At 52.6% G+C, this 19,233-nt stretch overlaps 9 protein-coding genes across 9 annotated transcripts; 7 read left to right on the forward strand and 2 right to left on the reverse strand.

Moving 5' to 3' along the window:
• Window positions 1–271: 271 nt before the first annotated feature.
• On the forward strand, window positions 272–2,032 carry RHO25_002021 (uncharacterized protein; the record flags this gene model as incomplete). Its single annotated transcript, XM_023594612.2, has 1 exon — window positions 272–2,032. One exon carries the CDS (start codon window positions 272–274, stop codon window positions 2,030–2,032), a length of 1,761 nt encoding a protein of 586 aa, XP_023458509.1.
• A 357-nt stretch (window positions 2,033–2,389) lies between these two features.
• On the forward strand, window positions 2,390–5,071 carry RHO25_002022 (uncharacterized protein; the record flags this gene model as incomplete). Its single annotated transcript, XM_023594613.2, has 1 exon — window positions 2,390–5,071. One exon carries the CDS (start codon window positions 2,390–2,392, stop codon window positions 5,069–5,071), a length of 2,682 nt encoding a protein of 893 aa, XP_023458516.1.
• A 941-nt stretch (window positions 5,072–6,012) lies between these two features.
• Window positions 6,013–7,857, reverse strand: RHO25_002023 (uncharacterized protein; the record flags this gene model as incomplete). Its single annotated transcript, XM_023594614.1, has 2 exons — window positions 6,013–6,115; window positions 6,170–7,857. The coding sequence occupies 2 exons, from the start codon at window positions 7,855–7,857 to the stop codon at window positions 6,013–6,015; spliced, it is 1,791 nt and encodes a 596-aa protein (XP_023458515.1).
• A 516-nt stretch (window positions 7,858–8,373) lies between these two features.
• RHO25_002024 (uncharacterized protein) lies at window positions 8,374–9,648 on the forward strand (the record flags this gene model as incomplete). Its single annotated transcript, XM_023594615.2, has 3 exons — window positions 8,374–8,546; window positions 8,600–9,384; window positions 9,434–9,648. 3 exons carry the CDS (start codon window positions 8,374–8,376, stop codon window positions 9,646–9,648), a joined length of 1,173 nt encoding a protein of 390 aa, XP_023458731.1.
• Window positions 9,649–10,136: 488 nt separating this feature from the next.
• On the forward strand, window positions 10,137–10,841 carry RHO25_002025 (uncharacterized protein; the record flags this gene model as incomplete). Its single annotated transcript, XM_023594616.2, has 2 exons — window positions 10,137–10,296; window positions 10,360–10,841. 2 exons carry the CDS (start codon window positions 10,137–10,139, stop codon window positions 10,839–10,841), a joined length of 642 nt encoding a protein of 213 aa, XP_023459711.2.
• Window positions 10,842–11,401: 560 nt separating this feature from the next.
• RHO25_002026 (uncharacterized protein) lies at window positions 11,402–12,698 on the forward strand (the record flags this gene model as incomplete). Its single annotated transcript, XM_023594617.2, has 6 exons — window positions 11,402–11,476; window positions 11,539–11,691; window positions 11,747–11,808; window positions 11,886–11,996; window positions 12,053–12,241; window positions 12,335–12,698. The coding sequence occupies 6 exons, from the start codon at window positions 11,402–11,404 to the stop codon at window positions 12,696–12,698; spliced, it is 954 nt and encodes a 317-aa protein (XP_023459712.1).
• Window positions 12,699–13,391: 693 nt separating this feature from the next.
• Window positions 13,392–14,339, reverse strand: RHO25_002027 (uncharacterized protein; the record flags this gene model as incomplete). Its single annotated transcript, XM_065602165.1, has 1 exon — window positions 13,392–14,339. The coding sequence occupies one exon, from the start codon at window positions 14,337–14,339 to the stop codon at window positions 13,392–13,394; it is 948 nt and encodes a 315-aa protein (XP_065458237.1).
• A 500-nt stretch (window positions 14,340–14,839) lies between these two features.
• On the forward strand, window positions 14,840–16,135 carry RHO25_002028 (uncharacterized protein; the record flags this gene model as incomplete). The annotated part of the gene is made up of 1 exon (XM_023594618.2): window positions 14,840–16,135. The coding sequence occupies one exon, from the start codon at window positions 14,840–14,842 to the stop codon at window positions 16,133–16,135; it is 1,296 nt and encodes a 431-aa protein (XP_023459713.1).
• A 475-nt stretch (window positions 16,136–16,610) lies between these two features.
• Window positions 16,611–19,076, forward strand: STT3 (oligosaccharyl transferase stt3 subunit; the record flags this gene model as incomplete). The annotated part of the gene is made up of 4 exons (XM_023594619.2): window positions 16,611–16,785; window positions 16,850–16,930; window positions 16,988–18,652; window positions 18,706–19,076. 4 exons carry the CDS (start codon window positions 16,611–16,613, stop codon window positions 19,074–19,076), a joined length of 2,292 nt encoding a protein of 763 aa, XP_023459714.1.
• Window positions 19,077–19,233: the final 157 nt, after the last annotated feature.

Here is a 19,233-nt window from a genome sequence, read left to right on the forward strand (position 1 = left end):
ACACATGCAAGTGATGTCTCCGTTGTGGCTGTGTCTGGAGTTATGTAAGTCTTATCTCCACACCTCTCAAGCGGAAACAGCTGGTCCGTGTGTTTTACGACGTCATCCTCGCGATATCTGTGGGCTTACAACGCTTGCCACAGGCTTACATGTGCATGAACACGCGCGTCGAGGATGACATTTCACACGAACGTGTGTCAGGCCAGGCACCCTCATCACTCCTAATTTAAATTCCAGCTTCCCATGTCATCCGCATAATATCAGGGGCAGCATGCCAGCGGACACCACTTATCACGATGATGATTTCGAGTTAGCCCCTTACGAGGACGAAAGTGTGAGCGGGACCATCTACACCGACGATCCGGACCTTCCGCTGCCTTTGCCAGAACACGATACGAGAGCTTCCACAGAACACTTTGGTCGTGAGCCAAGGTGGTTACAGAATACTCCTCACTGGACGAGAAATTTCTTTCGACGAGCGACCAGCAGGATGGATACTCTCAGGCCCAGATGGCTGGAAGCCCGGTCATCATCTTCATTTTGGGATTGGGTCGGGGATCTGCTCCGACCTAGATTCACGATTGGATACGTTGTATGCTGTATCGTCCTTCTCTACGTACTATACTGCTACGCATTCTGGACGCCACTTTTTGCTTCAAATTTACCGAAATATACTGGGCCGTACTCTGTGGGTGCCATTGATGTCGAAGTTCCAGTCCGCGAACCTCGGAAAATCAACGATACGGTCTTCAAGCACAATGGAGAACCTGCTTTTGCGCTGGATACGGTCCTTTTTACGCTCTATTACCCAACTGCGCATGATTCTATGAGTTCGAGGCCAAGACATAAATGGTTTCCGAAACCGATGAGCTTGATTGCGGAAGGGTATGCGACTGCAGCACATTTCAATAATTTCTTTTCCCGGCCACTCTTCACATTTGCGTTATGGGGGCTTGCGAGCTCAATAGATATTCCGGCCAAGGTGGATGTTCCTTTACTGGACGATGAGGAGGTCTCGCGTATGCCTGTGGTTGTGCTGAGCCATGGCGATGTGAGTTCGAGGACGGATTATACAGCTTATTGCGGCGAGCTGGCAAGCAGAGGGATTGTGGTTGCGACCATAGAGCATCGAGATGGCAGCTGTCCTGGATCTATGGTGCATCTACCAAATGGAAAGAAGAAGAAAGTACTGCTCTCCCGAGCTGATCAATTGAAGCCAGAGCTTCTAGGCGTGGGAGTCACCAACGACGACTGGAGATTCCAGAAACTTGCCTTCCGTGATGCTGAAATACAAGAAACCATTTCAGTTCTCCGTGATCTGGAATCTGGAAACGGTCAACAGATTTTTAAGAATAACTACAGAAACGAAGGAAAAGATCTAGAAGACTGGCTTAATCGTCTGGATCTGTCACAGGTCATCCTGGCGGGCCACAGTTTTGGTGCCACAGGAGCGCTTCAAGCTCTACAAACCGCCAATAAAACTTCTGATAGAGAGATCCGATTCGAGAACCCTGCTGTCGGCGGCATCATTTTCGATCCAGGCAAATCTTCAGGAAAGCTGAATACGGACATCGATGTCCCTTTACTCATCGTACACTCCGACTCCTGGTCCAAAACCTTCAGCATCTTCTACGGCCGCCCACATTTCGACACTGTCCGCGATCTCGCACGCGACGTACTCCAACGCTGTGGTGCAACATGGTTCATGACGAGTCTCAAAACTTCGCACCCGAGCGTTACTGACGCTCCTTTGATTGAGCCTTGGCTTCTCTCATGGACTACTGGAGCGACGATCAATGTCAGAGAAGGTCTGAAGCAGTATGTGCGGGTTAGCATGGAGTTTATTGAGTATCTTAAGACCCGGAAACAGACTGGGTTGTTGGATATCGGTGTGACTCATGTTTCGTATGGGAATGATACGAGATCTGAGGAACAGAAGGAGAAGATTGCGAAGAAGGATATGAAGTTCTGGCAGGTTCATGTTGCGCCTGAGGCGGCGAGTTTTGAGCCGGGGAGTGATGAGGCGAAATGATATCGATGATGATGAGTCTTAGCGAGTACGCATGTAGCGATGCTTCCATGTCGCGTCTTTCTGCGTTCTTCCAGTGCATCATTGAATATCAAACACCATAGACTACAGTATCTTTCGACTGACGAGACGGAAGCAGAAGCATTGAGCACGGACCAGCAGTTGTCACGACAACACAAATTTACCGACAAACACCCAGCTCCTCCGGCCGTTTCGTCACCGCACTGACAGCAGAGGGCTCGACTACTGCACGCACCAATCTTCGCGACTCAGCCTTGGAATTGCACCTGGGCTGCTGTTAAGCGACCTGCCATCCTTGACCAGAGACCGCGGCCTTCACGCAACGTCTGCTCATCCGCCATGGCCCGCCGCAGCTCTGCGCGTCTGCGCAACCAGAACACTCCAAAGCGAGTGTCGCTGTCGCACGATGCTCCCACCCGCACCCCTCGCACGCTGCCCGCGAAGCTGTCGTCGGTCGAGGAGAACGATGACATGCCAGGCGCATTTCCGACGACGGACTCACCATCCACCGCGACCGTCTCGTACCCGAGTCTTCCCACGACCAACACACAGCCAACGGAACACCAGACGCCGACGAGGAACACCGGCATCAAGCCCGACGAGCGCGAGATGCACCCACAGCTCCACCACCAGAGCACTGCTAAGATCAGAGAGGAGGCGCGCCATCTGGGCTTCTTGAATATGGCTCCTCATACAGAACCTGCAAAGCAGAAGGGCAGCCTCGCAGTTCTACAGGGCACTCCCACCAAGGTCCGCGACCTCGAGAAGGATGCCAAGACCCCGTCTTATCAGTTCACATTCAGCCGAGACTTCTCGCTCGAGCTCAGCCCGGAAGCAAAGAAGCTCATGTCAGAGAAGCGCGAGGAAGCTGCGCGAATTAGGGAACAAATGGTGGCCGATGGTGAGGCTCCACAAAGCATTGACGAAGTGCTCGCTGCCCGCCGAATGGCAAAGCCAAAGGGTAGATTCTCACAAGCACACATGAAGGAACAAGACAAGATGGACTCGATCGCCAACCATGCTAGCGCTTGGAGAGCAGACCCGAGCCGCTTTAAACCCGCGAGTGAGGTCAAGCCGGCAGGTCCCAGATCGCTCAAGCGCAGCCCTTCAAAGGCGCGACTGGACGAACCTGAGAGCTCTTCGAGACCAGGATCCAGCGAAGGACCAAAGTCTGGCTCGGCTGTTAGAGGAGGCACCTTGCCACGACCTACATCTTCCAGAGATCTAACTCGTACTGCCGGCGAGACATCCCCAGCGAAGCGCGTCAAGATCGTTGAGACTGATGACGTGTCTGTCAGTAGTCCAAAGATTGATCTGGCTGCAGAGTCCATTACCGCTACGCCAAACAAGCAGTCCAAGATTGCAACACTGTCCACGCCGACCCAGGCTTCGATTGCCAGGGCCGCGAGCGTGAAGAGTACCAAGGCCTCCTGCAAGATTCCTGCACCGCAGTTCAAGCCTGCAGCAACGCCTCTGAAGTCTGCTCTTAAGAAGCCGACACAGTTTGTCGAGCCACAGGCCTCTACCCCGTTGCTCGCCCGCTCGCCCTCGAAAGCTTCTCTCTTCACCGCTGCCACGTCTTCTAGTGCCGCAGCACCTGTACAGAAGTCGACATCGATGATGAGCCCATCCTTTGCCCGCACTCCGGCGAAGGCCGGGCTGTCGAAGAAGAATGATGTGGGTGACCAGCAAGAAGCCACCACGAAGGAGAAGCCTGTGCCATTGCTGTCCCGCTCGCCAGCGAAGGCACCTATCACCAAGACGAATGAGGAAGATCCGTTCCAAGTTCGTCCATCTGCTGCCGTCCCCTTGCTCTCTCGCTCGCCAGCGAAGGCACCAATCACCAAGACCAACGAGGAAGACCCGTTCCAGGCTACCGCTTCTTCTGCTGTTCCATTCCTCTCTCGTTCTCCAACGAAGCTGCCTATGGCCACCACAAGCAATGCAGAGGGAGCAGAAGAGCAGAGCACAACGACGAGCGAGCTTCTTGGCCGCTTTAATCTTCTCCGCAAGTCGCCAATGAAATCCATTCTTCGCTCACCTCAGCGTCTTTACTCCGATGACCCTTCCAAGGTTGCGGCGGGTACACATTTGGCCACGCCGCCAGGCAAAAAGGCAGCAGTGCTGAACAAGGATTTGCCTCCGGTGCCGCCTGCTACTGCCCAGACTCGGAAGCACGTCGACTTCTCCTCATCGACCAAGGCTCGCGATGCAAAGACGCAGGATCCTGCATCAAGTTCAGAATCTAAGACTCCGACCCCGTCGCCTAAGAGTGATCGAGTGACGAAGACTACAGCTACTCCAGTTCAAGAGACGCAGCAAGAGCCAGAACAGCAGACTAGTGCTTATCCTAGCTTGCCACTTGCTGCTCCGTCATACGATCGTGTGCCGTCACTATCACCATCGCCTCAGAAGCGTCGGCAGACAGCAGGACCGCAGGATTTCACGTTCCGCGCAGGAGAGCAAGATATTGTCTTCGCTCAATCGCCGAATGCCCCTGCTTCTGCTGCCCGTAGCGCTCGGCCGCCCACGATCCGATATGTCTCGGCGGATGCTGCAGTGCCAGTTGCGTCGCCATTCGGCACCAAGAAGCGCAAGTTCGAATTCGAGAATCGACAGGCTGCTTCTGCGGTAGACGAGATCGTGTCACCTCCAGTCGGAACCAAGAAGCGAAAGTTCGACTTCGAGAACAAGGTCGTCACGTCTAAGCCTGACACGGATGTCGACATGGTATCTGACAAGGAGAACACGCCAGTTGTCGAGGAGAACAGGGAAGAAGAATCCGAGCGTCCGGCTAAGCGCGCGAAGCCCACCGTGCTTTCACCGAAGGCTAAGGTTGTGTCAAAGGCGGTGCCAAAAGCAGCCATGCAAACCACTGCAGCCGCGACTGCACGTCGCACCACGCTGGGTGTGAAGCCGAAAGGTGTGAAGAGTGCAAGCCCGGTGAAGAAGGCACGTCCGAGCTCGACGATCAGTCAGGCGAGGCTCGCTGCTCTGTCGCAGCCGAAGAAGCGGAACTAGGAGTTTGATGGAGAGAAAGTGGTTTCTTCGGCCGCGGATGAAATGGATACTGGTCCATGAAGTTTGGGTGTGCATTGTCAGCACGATGTTGCACAGCGGAGCACATGCTGCCGTGCATCCGTTGGCATAGCATGGACTGTTGTTGGGAAGAAAAGAGAAAGAGTCTTGGTGAACAAAAGCAGACTGCGGTGTCTTTGGTCTTGGTTGTAACAGAATGTCCCTTGTTTCGTACCTTGTTGGCGGTCATCCCAATGGGGGAATACCTGAGTATCTTAGCGCGGCGCTTGGCGAAGAACTCTTTGAACATGGGTTTGGTGTGTCTGTACAGTATAGTTTATGCACAGCATAACATGCACGAATGACAACGGTTGTATACTGCTTTTGTGCTTCTTCATGTGAATAGGATTCTGCGAGAGGAATTGTGCTCGGCTCGGTTACGGCTTTGCGTTGTGCAGCTCGCGAAGGAACGACATGGGTGGATTCGTTCTTGGTATGCAGTGAGCTATGAGCAATGATGGCTCATTTTTGCCAAGAGAAGGGCATGGTTCAGCTGATGAGCTGACTGATTCTTGGTATTCCCGGGAGGGGAGGAGAGGAGGAGAAGGAGTATATAAGAACTTGATCGTGTTTCCTTCAATATTGCTATTTTCCATTCCTCGTGCACTGCAATCACCTCGCATCAAAACGTGTTTCTCCTTCAAATCGTGATATGTAAGTCTGCCAAATCACAGCTACCATTACTCTTTCCCCTTCAATGATCGAGAATCTATTTTGCCGAGCAGAGAAGTTGAAAACCGAGCTGAACAATCTCGTTTTTGCTTCGTTGAAGACTCAATCTTGTCCGACATCGTCTGAACACAGTCCCACCCTTACATTCGCCTTCTCCAGACAAATTTCATGGACTTCCTGCTGACATTTTGAGTTGGAATGGCATTGCGAGTTTAGAATGGGCGGAAGTATTCGATCATGAACGCGCCGATGAGCGCTCCGAGGACGATGGTGTTGAGCAGAGGGGGTTGCACGTTGATGGCGTGGCCGGTAGAGCTGGGGTTCAATTAGCAGAGATTGAGCAAATCTTGAATGAGTGTAATATCTTACGTAGTGCCATTGCTTGTCTCGTCGGAAGACTGTGTTGTTGCATTCTCCTTGACATCCGCCAGCGAAGTCTTCGGAAAGATCAAAGGCTTGAGTTTCTCGCGATTCTTAGTCCTCTGTTCGTAAGCGTAGGCATACCCGATCAGGTCTGCTTCGCTCCAAAGATCGCCCAAAAATGCCAGACCGAAAGGTACTCCAGATGCGGTTCTGACTAGGTTGCCCCGTTCATTCATGACTTTCACCGTGCTGTTGTCGTATGCGCCCATGGGAACCGTGACGATCGGACTCCCAACAATCGCAGGCAGAGCAGCTGAGAACTGAGTCGGAAGCAGTATCGCACTAGCGTTGCTGCGCCTGAGAGCACCTAGTACGCCGCCCTCATCGCCATAGACCAGACTGTCCTGGTATGCTTGCCAGAACTCAGGACTGGTGTTGTTTGCCTTGGATGCAATTATCACATCCCAGATTAGGGTGTCACGGTCAGGATAGTCTTCGGCTGAGTTGGATTGCGTCTGATTTCTCACATCGGATAAGTTCTTGAGTGTAGGAGTGTTTGTTAGCTCGGCGAGATATCCGGACAGGCCGCTAGCAAAATCGCCTTGAAGCACGAGGGAGTTGTTCTGATCATATTGAAAATCCTCGAATGCTGTGAAGTTGGCATCAACGATTGTGGCTCCGGCTGCTTTTATCTGCTCGACAGCATTGTCGAAAGCTGACAGCAGCGAAGGCTCGAGGGACTCAGAGTAGAGAGCTATCACATTGTATGGAACGCCGATTCGAACTCCGCTCAGAGAATCTTCTCTACAAGCTGCAACGTAGTCTGGAATGGCGCCATCGTTTGGGATTGCGGATGTGTAGTTGTCCCTGGGATCTATCCCTGCGATGGACTGAAGAACAGTTGCCGCATCCTTGACTGTTCTTGCGATAGGGCCTATAGTATCTTGGCGCTCGGAGATCGGAACGACCAGGTATCGACTAGTGAGACCAACAGTAGGCTTAATGGCAACCACATTGTTCACTTCCGCAGGAAAGACCAGGGAACCCAGAGTTTCAGTTCCGAGGGCGGCAAAGGCGAGGCCAAGAGAGGTCGCTACAGCACTTCCGCTAGAACTGCCGTTGGGCTCCTGGTCCTCGACGTATGCGCCTTTACACTGGCCACCGTAAGCTGACCACCCAGAAGTAGTATTTGCAGACCGGAATTGCATCCACTGGCTAAGGTTGGCTTTGCCGAGCAGTATTGCACCTGCCTCCCTGAGTTTCGCAGCTACTGTGGAATCGCGAGGCACTTTGGTGCCGAGCAGGACGTAAGAGCCAGCAGTATTATTCATCGAGTCGTAAGTCGCGATATTGTCTTTCAGTAGTATTGGAATGCCATGAAGGGGCCCAAGTATGGTCCCATTGAGGCGTTGAGCATCCCTCTCGGCAGCTATTTGCAGAGCGTCGGGATTGATTTCGTTGACAATGTGCAGTGCATCCTGCACTTCTTGAATCCGTGCTAAATATGCCTGGACCAGATCCACGCTGGTGAAAAGTGAGGTACTTAGACCGGCATTAATGGCATCGAGGTCGGCATCTAGAAGATCCGGGAAGTTGTCTATGTTAGTGACGCCGTCAGTGATGGACTTCGTCCAGTCGATATCTGCAAATGCAGTTGCGCATAGCAAGGCTGATGCGAGAAACAGATTCCTCATGATGACACGCAGTTCTGCTCAAGAAATATCGGTAGATGCGATGAACATTCGCGAGACGATTCCATGTCAGAGATTAACACAGTATCTGGAGTGGACTGCCAATGTTCAAGCGACTTCCTTCATATTGTACTGTACCGTGGAGGTGGGTGCCGGTTCTTTGTCATGTATGATCTTGCCTTTTTTGCATCTGCCACGTTTGACGGCTGGCATCTCTGGGAAAGCCGATCTCGTACAATTTCTAAGGTGGTTTTCATGCTTTTTGCTAGCATGTATTCACATTCAGGTGAATGTCTTGTGAGGTTGCAGGTGAAATTGATGGGCAGGAGTGAGCTGCGGTGATTGTAGGTCAGGTCAGGGGGTGCCGACGAGCCGAGCCGAGCTCGAGTCTATCCTATTTTGGTATCAACAACACCATGACAGCTTGCATTATTTTCGGCGATTGATCAATTCAACTTTCCTTTCACCTTCTTTTTGCACATAGAGCCTTCGTGACCCCGAATTAGGGCTTGGAGCGTGATGGCAAAGTCCAATGGAAGTGTGCGCCAGAGAAAGGCGAATGGCAAAGTATCAGACATTCCCGGCGCGACGATAGCTGGCAAGAACGATGTTGCGATCCAAAGGCAGCATACAGAAAGCAGCCCGAGCATGCTCCAGCTTCTTGTATGCGTTGGAGGTATCTATGCCTCTTTGTAAGTCGTTTGATTCCCCAAGTCTTCGGGATGGCCGCTGACGAATTCGATAGCTTGACATGGGGCGTCCTCCAAGAACGAATCACGACGACAAATTATGGCACCGACTCAAAACGAGAAGTTTTCAAGTACCCAGTGGTCATGAACACAGTACAGTCTACCTTCGCTGCCATCTTTGGTTACCTCTTCGTTCTGGCCACCCGAAAATCGCCAACTGATCTGCCGATCATTCCAAACACACGCATCCTCTGGCCGCTGACTCTGGTGGCCTTCACATCGGCCCTGGCCTCACCATTCGGATACGCCAGTCTTCAATACGTGGACTACATCACCTTTCTTTTGGCAAAGTCCTGCAAATTGCTTCCTGTCATGTTCCTTCATGTCACGCTGTACCGGAAGAAGTATCCGTTCCAGAAGTACGCTGTGGTTGCGCTTATCACAGCTGGTGTTGCCATCTTCACGCTCCAACAACCAGCTGGAAAGAAGCACAAGGGTGCCGAAAGCAGCAGCGTCTACGGTCTTGTCTTGCTGGGGATCAATCTTCTGTTCGACGGCTTGACGAACTCCACCCAGGACGATATTTACGCCAGCTTCCGCCCATACACCGGCCAGCAGATGATGTGCGCGCTGAATGTCATGTCAACGATATTGACTTCAGTCTACTTGCTCCTACTTCCGTATCTAGCCCAGAGTGGCATTGGTGCCGTGGTCGGCCTAGACCTTGGTAAAGGGGCTGGCGAGCTTCATGCGGCGTTGGCATTCATTCAGAGGCACCCGGCCGTGGGTTGGGACATCTTGGGCTTTGCTGCAAGTGGTGCACTCGGGCAGGTCTTCATTTGTAAGTCACAAGATAATGATGTCCCAACATCCTCGCTAATCGTGCGTAGTCATGACCCTGTCTCTCTTTGGCAGTCTGCTCTTGGTTGGAATCACGGTCACCCGAAAAATGCTGACCATGATCATCTCTGTGGTGTGGTTCGGCCACAGCTTGAATAACATGCAGTACCTCGGTATTGGCTTAGTCTTTGGAGCGATCGGCATGGAAGGCTACTTGAGTAAAGTCGAGAAGGAGAGGAAAATGCGAGAGAAGAAGGCAGCATAAAGTGAGCATGGAAACCTAGACTAAGATCGCCAGAGCCGGAGGCGTCAACCTCGAAAAACACAAGAAGAGATCCCAAATCATGGCACGCCTCGCTCGCGTGAGCATCTCCGATGGAAGGCGCAGTGCCTCATTATGGTGGTCTGATCATTCACAAGCGCAGAGAGTCGATGCTGACGTTTAAGATTGGACATCCACCATTCGTCGACTTCAGCCAGTGGCTTGCCAAGGGTCTACACCATAGGCTGCTATCAAGCCCTCTCGCGCAATACCATGCACCGCATAGCTGAGGACGCGGGCAGTGCTTATAGTGCTAATCGTCGGAGCAAGCGTGCGGACGGCACCTACCATCGATAAGTAGTCCTTGCAGTCTCAGGCCGGTCATTCACACATCCATACCAATTCTACGAAGGCCCATCGGTGCTCAAAAACTCGATCAGCCTCTCTCTCACTACGATTCTACGCGAGCCGCCTCCAGACATCACGCCACCATGCTCACCATCGCAGCCTGCGGAGCCGCAGCTCATGCAGTGAAGAAACACCATAAGGGACGCAAAGCTGCACAGCAGGTGCAAGCACACAATGCCATTGTCAATGAGGCCAACAGTGTCATTGCCCAGCATCAAGCCCAGCATGAAGCTGAGCAGCAGGGTGAGTGTAGTCGCTCGCACGTATCAAAATCTGTCCGAAACTCACGCTGACATTTCGTCACAGCGCTCGTAGATAAAGCCAACGGAATTATCGCTCAGCAGCAGGCTGCATTGCAGGCCGCGGAAGAGAAGAATAGGCTGCAACAGCAACAACAGCAACAAGCATATTCGCAATACCCGCCACACCAGCAAGCTTATGCTGCTTCTGCTTACGGCCAGCCACCACCACCGACAGCACAACATCTCCCACCGCCGCCTCAGCCATACCAATACTCTTCAACTCCAGGAACGCCATATTCCGCACCAGCAACACCTTACTCTGCTGGGCCTCCCACTCCTTCTCCATACTCTGGCGCCATGACACCATATCAGCAGCAGCCGGCTGCACCGTACCACCACATTGGATGGTGCAGCCAGCAGTGTGGGAACACATGCAATGGCAATGCAAATTCCACATATCCCCAGCAAACGCAGTCGGCGCCTTATCAGTCCTATGGTGCATCGCAGCCACCGCCTTATGGTGGCTATCAGCAGGGCTATCGTTGAGAAAGCTCGTAGTGCATAGCGGCGGCGTTGTCTGCAATCTTTTCCTACAAGGTGGTAGATGTTATATTGTTTTCTGAAATTTTTGATATTTTCAGCCTTTTCATGGAACTTGTTGGAAGCTTTCCCGATGAGTGGTGTTCGCAGGTACCCACGCTACGGCTCCATGCACTGCATGGATGTGTAGCCGCCAGCGCCAAGCTATAATTCTAGCTCCCTTGTCAGCTGGAGAGGTCAACATTTAGGCGTCCACTCGCACAAATTCAGAAGTGACGCTTCGATGCAAACAATGCAACACACGCTTCTGAAATTTACGGAATTCATATGCCAATTCACTGTTCTGTTCGACATCCCCAGCATCTGAAGACTGACCAGAACAGAAATTCAAATTAGCGCCAGTTCGGCGTGACGAGCCGAAGTGATTCGCGCGACAAGGGTCTCACCTGCCTGCCGAATTCTATAATCCTAGCGCTTCGTTTGCTCTCCGAATATTCGACATCACTCTGCACCATTGCCGCAATCGGTTGAAGCGCAGCCTCGAGCTGGGTCTCGAGCTCGTCGGCATGTCGACAACTTACGCGGATAAATTAGAAGCTTTTCGAAAGAGCGATGCCGAACGCGACGCCCTCGTGGCTCAGGTAAGGACGAGCTCGTATTGCTCCACAACCTGCCAAAAGCTTCTCACACGCGACCTTGACAGATTCTCGAGGACTATGAACAACTCAAGCTGAAGGTCGGGGAGATCTCCGACGACTATAAGAATGAAGTTGCTTCACGACGAATGTGGCAGAACAAAGCAGCTAGTTGCGAACGTGACCTCGAACAGGCACTCTCGCAGCAGAAGCAAGTAGCTGTTAGTGTTCGGCATCTTCGCGAAGGTGTCAAGTTACATGCTGACTCGTTGACAGTCCACTAGCAACTTCGCTGTAGTTTTAATCGATGGCGATGGCGCCATCTTCTCGGACTATTTGTAAGGCTGACAGCACAAAATGGACTCGATCTGAGAGACTATCTGGAGAACGAGCGCTTTCTGACTGCTTTTCTCAGGTACGGAATGGGCAAAGACGGTGGCGCCGAAGCAGCTCACCAGCTGCACAAAGAGGTGCAGAGACATCTTAAAGCTATCTATCCAGATTCTAATGTTGACGACTGGAACATGCAAGTTTGGGCGACATCACCGCCGACACGAGAAGTGATCGCTAACCAATCAGCAGTGTCGTTCAAGTCGTACTCAACCTGTCAGGGCTTGCTGCAAAGCTCCAGAGCTGCGGTATCATCATGAGCCCCAACGAGCTTCTGGCATTCGGGCGATCGTTTGGTCTTGCCCAGCCACTCTTTAGCTTCGTCGATGTAGGAGGTGGCAAGGAGAGAGCTGATCACAAACTGCGCGAGCATCTCAGACTGTAAGTGAATCTTCAATCGGAGTAGTGCCAAAGAGCCGGGCAAGAGGTGATCCAGCAAAGAGATTGAGTCTCACTAACACTTTGACACTGCAGTTACTTGCGCATTGGCCAATGCAAACACATCTTCTTCGCTCCTTGTCACGATAATGGCTACTTGCCAGTACTCGAATCTTATCGCAGAGAACATGCAAGTCGCATGACTTTGATCGAGACCCGTCCCGCTGAGCCTGGCTATGTGGAACTTGGTCTGCGGCGCATTCAGATGCCCACCCTCTTTCGATCCGACAACTTGCCTGGTGGTCCGGTCAAGAGTATGCCCACTGTGGCATTGGAGGCACCCACCAACTTCGCTGGGATGTCGAACGCTGTGCTGTCCCCGCAGCCCAAGAAGCTTCCGAATAGGACAGGTCTTTCAACGCAGGCGCAGAACGCTGCCATTATGCCGAAGGCCCCATAGCCTGCTCCTTCCAATGAGTCCGATGGCTCCAGCTGGGCCACGATAGGCAAGAACGGAGGTCCGACCAAGACTATCAACATTGCTCCACAGAAGAAGCCAAACCGCAGGTCCATTCTGGTCAGTAATCACGACGCAAATTTCAATGCCACACTCTTGGAGAATTCCGCTAACTGCTCTACTCATCAGGTTAATCGCTACAACGAACGCATCGACGAAGACCTGCCCAGAACCGACCCAGCAGCTGAGAACAGATTCCAAAAGCGCACTGAGACATATGGCAAACACTGCAACAGCTATCATCTGCTTGGACGATGTGAACGAGGCGAATACTGCGACTATCACCACGGCGAAAAGCTCACCGCTGGCGAACGTCTCGTGCTAATGCACAAGGCAAGATCGCTCTCGTGTCCTAAGAAGATCGCATGCGTCGATCCGATCTGTCCATACGGCCATCACTGCAAATACGGTGGAGGCCACTGCTACTTCGATCGCTGCTACTACGCCGATACTCACACGATGGACCTTGAGCCGGCGAAGAAGATCTACGAAGACGGCAGCGAGGAATGGCTGCCAAATTGTCTCGAGAAGTCTCGCTGAAAACTCCAGGAGAGCATCAAAAATTCTACAAGTATCTTATAGTTCAATATATTTACAAAGACCTGCTCAGCAACTTCACTGAGCTGTGTGTCTCCCCTATTTCTCATTCTTATCCCCAAGTATGCGTACAAGCATTGCTCGCCAGGCGGTGCCAGCTTTAGCATCAGCGTCCACTTTCACGAGCTTATGCAGTATTTGCCCTCCTTCCAGCATATGACAGTTCTGAACATCCAGCTTGAAATTCCCCCTGCCCTTGATTCGAACATATGCCATGTGATCCCGCAAGAACATGCGCCTGACCTCTCTTGTAATCCCAGGCCATATATTGATCAAACTCCTGTTGAACCTTGAAAGCGCCGAACCTTGTTTCATCTCTAGCTTACCCATGAAGTAAGCCGCAGTAAACCACTCCGCATCTTTGATCGGATGCGAGATAAATCCAACATTACCCGAAGCAGAGGGTAAATTCCGATCTAAAGCAAAGTCCTGCAGTGGAACTTCGAGCACTTTTGCTTTTGCCAAGGGCATGATTCTCTTCACGGAAACTCTTAGATCCCAGGGAATTCTGCCTGGGACGTGATGCGCCGCTGGTTGTCGAATCGCAGTGATCGATTTGATCATTTTCATTGGCGCAAGGAGGATAAATGTGCCGAAGGCTGCTACTAGAATCACTGTGATTCCGCCTATTCCTTTTATGATGTATGGGACTTTTGGTCGTTCGGAGTTTGCGGGTGGGTCTTTGAGGACCATTTCTGCGTAGCTGTAGCAGCCGGCGCAGAGGAGGGCTCCGATGGCGAGGGAGCTGAGGAAGAAGGCTGTATGGTTGGGTGCCGCGTAGAGGAGGACATGGTCTTGCTTTCGGAATCGAGTTGACATCCAATCTTCGGGTGGAGGTGCAAGATTTTTTGGTAGTGGTGTTAATTTTGGAGGCATGGGCTGAGGAGGAAGATCGCTTGCTGATATCAGGGGAGCGGGAGCCGGTTGAGGTTTGGGAAGATTTCGAGCTTGAGGTGTGGGTGTTTGAGGGAGAGCGTTCTTGTACATTGCTTTGTTTTTGCCGCCTTGCTTGCTTAATCGGGCTGCGATGCTGAAATGTCTTAAAGGGATGCTGATGGTGATGCCATGGTGGATGTTTGAGCATGTACTGCTTGGCAATGGCGTGCAGAGGATTTGTTGTCGTATGGCAGGCGGAAGCCGCAGTAGAAGCCGCATGCTAGTCGCCATTGCGACTGTGTTTGCTGTGCTCAATGGAAGGCTGCAATAATTGATGAAGTGAGGCTCTCCCGACACGTGCAGACGTGACGCGAGGCAAAGTGAACTGAATGCTTGGAAAATCTCGGACCGAATCGAGAACGACAATGCTTCGGAGGACAAGCTTGCGGATCTCCGTGCATCCCAACAATAGCTCGCTCCCGCTTCTTCACTCACCTCTGCCTCATCCTCTTTGCTGCGCTCCTGTCTGGCACATTCGACTCGGCTTTTGACGTCTGCAGCGAGACGACGTCTTTCGCGGCACCGCAATTGCTGAAAGAGGATCGCCCAGCATGTCCGGCGTGCTGAACACCGCACGGCTGTCCGCACGCATGGCGGGCAGATATGCTTCGCGGCAAGCAACGAGAAGGAGCTTCCATGTCTCTCAGCGCGACGCAGCGGCACAGAACTACTCCATGCCTGCTCTCTCACCGACCATGACCGAGGGCAACATTTCTAAGTGGAACATCAAAGAGGGAGATTCGTTCACAGCTGGAGATGTTATTCTGGAGATTGAAACGGATAAGGCTACGATGGACGTCGAAGCGCAAGACGATGGAGTGCTGTTTAAGATTGTCAAGGCGGAGGGCAGCAAAGGTGTCAAGGTTGGAGAGAGGATAGCAGTGACCGCAGAACCGGACGACGACCTGAAGTCATTGGAAGTGCCAGCTGAAGAAGGCGGGGCGCAACAGAAAGCGGAGAGCAAGCAAGAGAAACCTGCACCGAAACAGGAGTCTAGACCTGCAGAGGCCGCGGAAACGAGCGATGCGCCCGTTGCGACGCAACGCGCAGGGCAAGAGGGCAAGAAGACTGGTGCACCGGCGACGAGAAAGTACCCATTGTATCCTTCAGTGGAGACACTGCTCCAGCAAAACGGTCTGTCAGCGAAGGACGCGGAGAACATCACAGCCACTGGACCCAGCGGCAGGCTGCTGAAGGGAGACGTTCTTGCATACTTGGGTAAGATCAACAAGGACTACCCAGCGGAGGCTTCCAAGCGGCTCGCGAAGCTGGCGCATTTGGATTTGAGCAACATTCAGCTTGCAAAGAAGGCTGAGGTGAAGCCGGATACGAAGCCTGCGGAGAAGGCTGTACCACAATTGCCAAAGGAGACCGAGATTGCGGTTCCTATCTCGCTCTCACAAGTGATCGCGACCCAGAAGAAGATCAGAGATACATTGGACATTCACCTGCCGCTTTCTACATTCATCGCCCGGGCTTCGGAACTTGCCAACGAGGACTTGCCGCTGGACAAGCGACGAAAGCCTACCGCAGATGAGCTTTTCAACTCAATTCTTGGTCTTGATCAAGTGGCAGTCTCGAAGAGGGGCAACTTCTTCCCTCAGATCACTGGTCTTAGCACACCCTCATTGATGAAGACGAAGCCGACGAAGCAGGCGGACATCATCGATATTTTGGCGCCAAAGAAGAAGCCTGCAGCGGTTCCTGCATCCATCCCTGCTGGCATCTCCGCTAAAGACAACATCTTTTCTGTCGTCGCTCAGGATGGGGAGGAAGAGAGGGCGACAGAGTATCTGGAGCGAATGAAGTTGGTGCTCGAGAAGGAGCCTGGCCGACTTGTGTTGTAGTAGCGTCATGATTGCGATCGTCCTAAGAATTGCATAGAGAGCGAGGCGTTCTGGCAGGTCTGAAGAGGGAGCGTGTACGATAGAGAGCTCGCCTTGACAGGATGGGCTACCTCCTACTCTTTCAGCTAGATGTGTATAGCATGATTTCATACTGGGCTGACACCCATTGAGCTCACTATTAGGCGCATTAGCATAGTCCGTTTCCTGATGTTGCACGTCCATATTCTTTTGACTCACGACCTGCGCAAAATGTAGCACATTGCCGATTTTCTGCGCTTGATAGCAGCAGCTGCAATAACTTAGCGTCGGGTGACGAAGCCAGGAGAGTTTCAGTGGAGCTCGATCCCTGTGGTCTTGGCACAGTATAGAGGACAGCTAAAGCACATGCAACGACAACACCACAGCGCTTCTGATGGACAGCAGAGCTGGCACTCTTTAACCCCACCATCGCATCGCACCGCTCCCCATTTCCGCCATGGCAGCGGCCGACAGCACGACCTCCCTGCCAGGCGCCGACTTCTTCCTGAAGGGAGAAAGTGGGCGCAACACGCGAGGCCTGCTGCGATTCCTCATCCTGCTCACCATTGCCGCTGCAGCTGTCGCCGCTCGACTCTTCTCCGTCATCCGATTTGAGAGCATCATTCACGAATGTCAGTTGATCAATTGCGGAGCAGAACATCAATGGGAAAAGAGATGCTAACGCTACCTGATCAGTCGATCCGTGGTTCAACTTCCGCGCAACAAAATATCTCGTCGCCAATGGCTTCTACAACTTCTGGGATTGGTTTGACGACCGTATGAGTGTCCGAGCAATTGATTCGATATGGCAATGACTGATAGTATGAATTACAGGAACATGGCATCCTCTGGGTCGTGTCACCGGTGGCACGCTCTACCCAGGCCTCATGGTCACCTCCGGCGTCATCTACCACATCCTTCGATTCCTCACCCTTCCCGTCGACATTCGAAACATTTGCGTCTTGCTCGCACCCGGCTTCTCCGGCTTGACGGCATTCGCATCCTACCTCTTCACCTCCGAAATGAGCGACAGCCCCTCGGCCGGTCTTCTGGCAGCAATCTTCATGGGCATTGCACCTGGCTATATCAGCAGAAGTGTTGCGGGTTCATACGATAACGAGGCTATTGCCATCTTCCTCCTCGTCTTCACCTTCTACTTGTGGATCAAGGCAGTCAAAGTCGGTAGCATTATGTGGGCTGGACTTTGCGCACTGTTCTACGGATACATGGTCAGCGCTTGGGGTGGATACGTCTTCATCACAAACTTGCTGCCACTGCACGCGTTCGTTCTGATCCTCATGGGACGCTTCAGCCCGCGCTTGTACGTGAGCTACACAACTTGGTATGCTCTGGGCACGTTGGCCAGCATGCAGATTCCTTTCGTTGGATTCTTGCCGGTCAGGAGCAGTGACCACATGGCAGCCCTTGGAATCTTCGGCCTCATCCAGCTGGTTGCATTCGCCTACTACATCCGAGCTCAGCTCCCGTCGAAGCAGTTCCAGACGCTGCTCTGGGCTTCGGTCTTCATCGTGTTCGGTCTGGCATTTGGCGGCCTGGTCCTGCTTACAGTCTCGGGCACCATCGCACCATGGAGCGGACGTTTCTACTCACTTTGGGACACTGGCTACGCAAAGATTCACATTCCCATCATTGCATCGGTGTCTGAGCATCAGCCTACCGCGTGGCCAGCTTTCTTCTTCGATTTGAACATGCTGATCTGGTTGTTTCCAGCTGGTGTCTACATGTGCTTCCGCACGCTCAAGGATGAGCAGGTCTTCGTTGTCATCTACGCGGTCCTGGCCAGCTACTTCGCCGGAGTCATGGTCCGTCTGATGCTCACGTTGACCCCAATTGTCTGTGTGTCAGCAGCCATTGCGCTCAGCCAGATCCTGGACACGTTCCTCATCGCTTCTCAACCTGAAGAGCCAGCTGAGTCAAAGACCAATGGTAGCGCCAAAGGACCTTCGAAGGAGAAGGACACGCTCGCTTCTGTCCTTCCCGAGGCACTCCGCGCCACGAAGGCCCCTCTGGTGGGTATCTACAGCTACCTGTCCAAGTCACTGATCACTGGATTCATCACCACTTATCTTCTCCTCTTTGTGCTCCACTGCACTTGGGTGACATCGAACGCATACTCCTCGCCATCCGTGGTGCTGGCCTCGAGGTTGCCCGATGGAAGCCAGCACATCATCGATGACTACCGTGAGGCTTACTACTGGTTGCGTCAAAACACCAAGCAGGACGCCAAGGTCATGAGTTGGTGGGATTATGGCTACCAGATTGGTGGTATGGCTGACAGGCCGACACTCGTCGACAACAACACTTGGAACAACACACACATTGCCACTGTTGGCAAGGCCATGTCGAGCAGAGAAGAGGTTTCTTATCCTATCATGAAGCAACATGAGGTTGACTACGTCTTGGTCGTCTTCGGTGGTCTTCTCGGATACTCTGGCGATGACATCAACAAGTTCTTGTGGATGGTCAGAATCGCAGAAGGTATGTGAATTTGCGCGAGGAATTCTAGAACAGTCACTGATTATTGCACGCAGGTATCTGGCCGGACGAGGTCAAGGAACGTGATTTCTTCACCGCTCGTGGCGAGTACCGAGTTGATGAGGAGGCTACGCCAACAATGAAGAACTCGCTCATGTACAAGATGAGCTACTACAACTACAACTCCCTGTTCCCAGCAGGACAGGCCACTGACAGAGTACGTGGAGCTCGTTTGCCCGCAACCGGGCCAGAGCTTTCCACGCTCGAGGAAGCATTTACCAGTGAGAACTGGATCATCCGAATTTACAAGGTCAAGGACTATGACAACCTTGGCAGAAGTCACCAGGAAGCAGTTGCCTTTGACAAGGGCAACAAGAGAAAGAAAGCAGGCAAGCGCAAAGGACCGCGCGTCTTGCGGGTTGACTAGACATATCAAAAGCAATCCTGTATCTTGTAGAGTATTCAATAGAAACAGTCAGTCAGTCTGCACACTTCCGCCTTGCCAAGCAACCCGAGGCCCCTGCATGGATTGGACTTTCACCCCACCAAAAGTCGGAGTCGGAGTCGTTCCCCTCCATCGACTC

Source organism: Cercospora beticola, chromosome 1 (genome assembly GCF_033473495.1).
Source record: "Cercospora beticola chromosome 1, complete sequence".
Lineage (NCBI taxonomy): Eukaryota > Fungi > Ascomycota > Dothideomycetes > Mycosphaerellales > Mycosphaerellaceae > Cercospora > Cercospora beticola.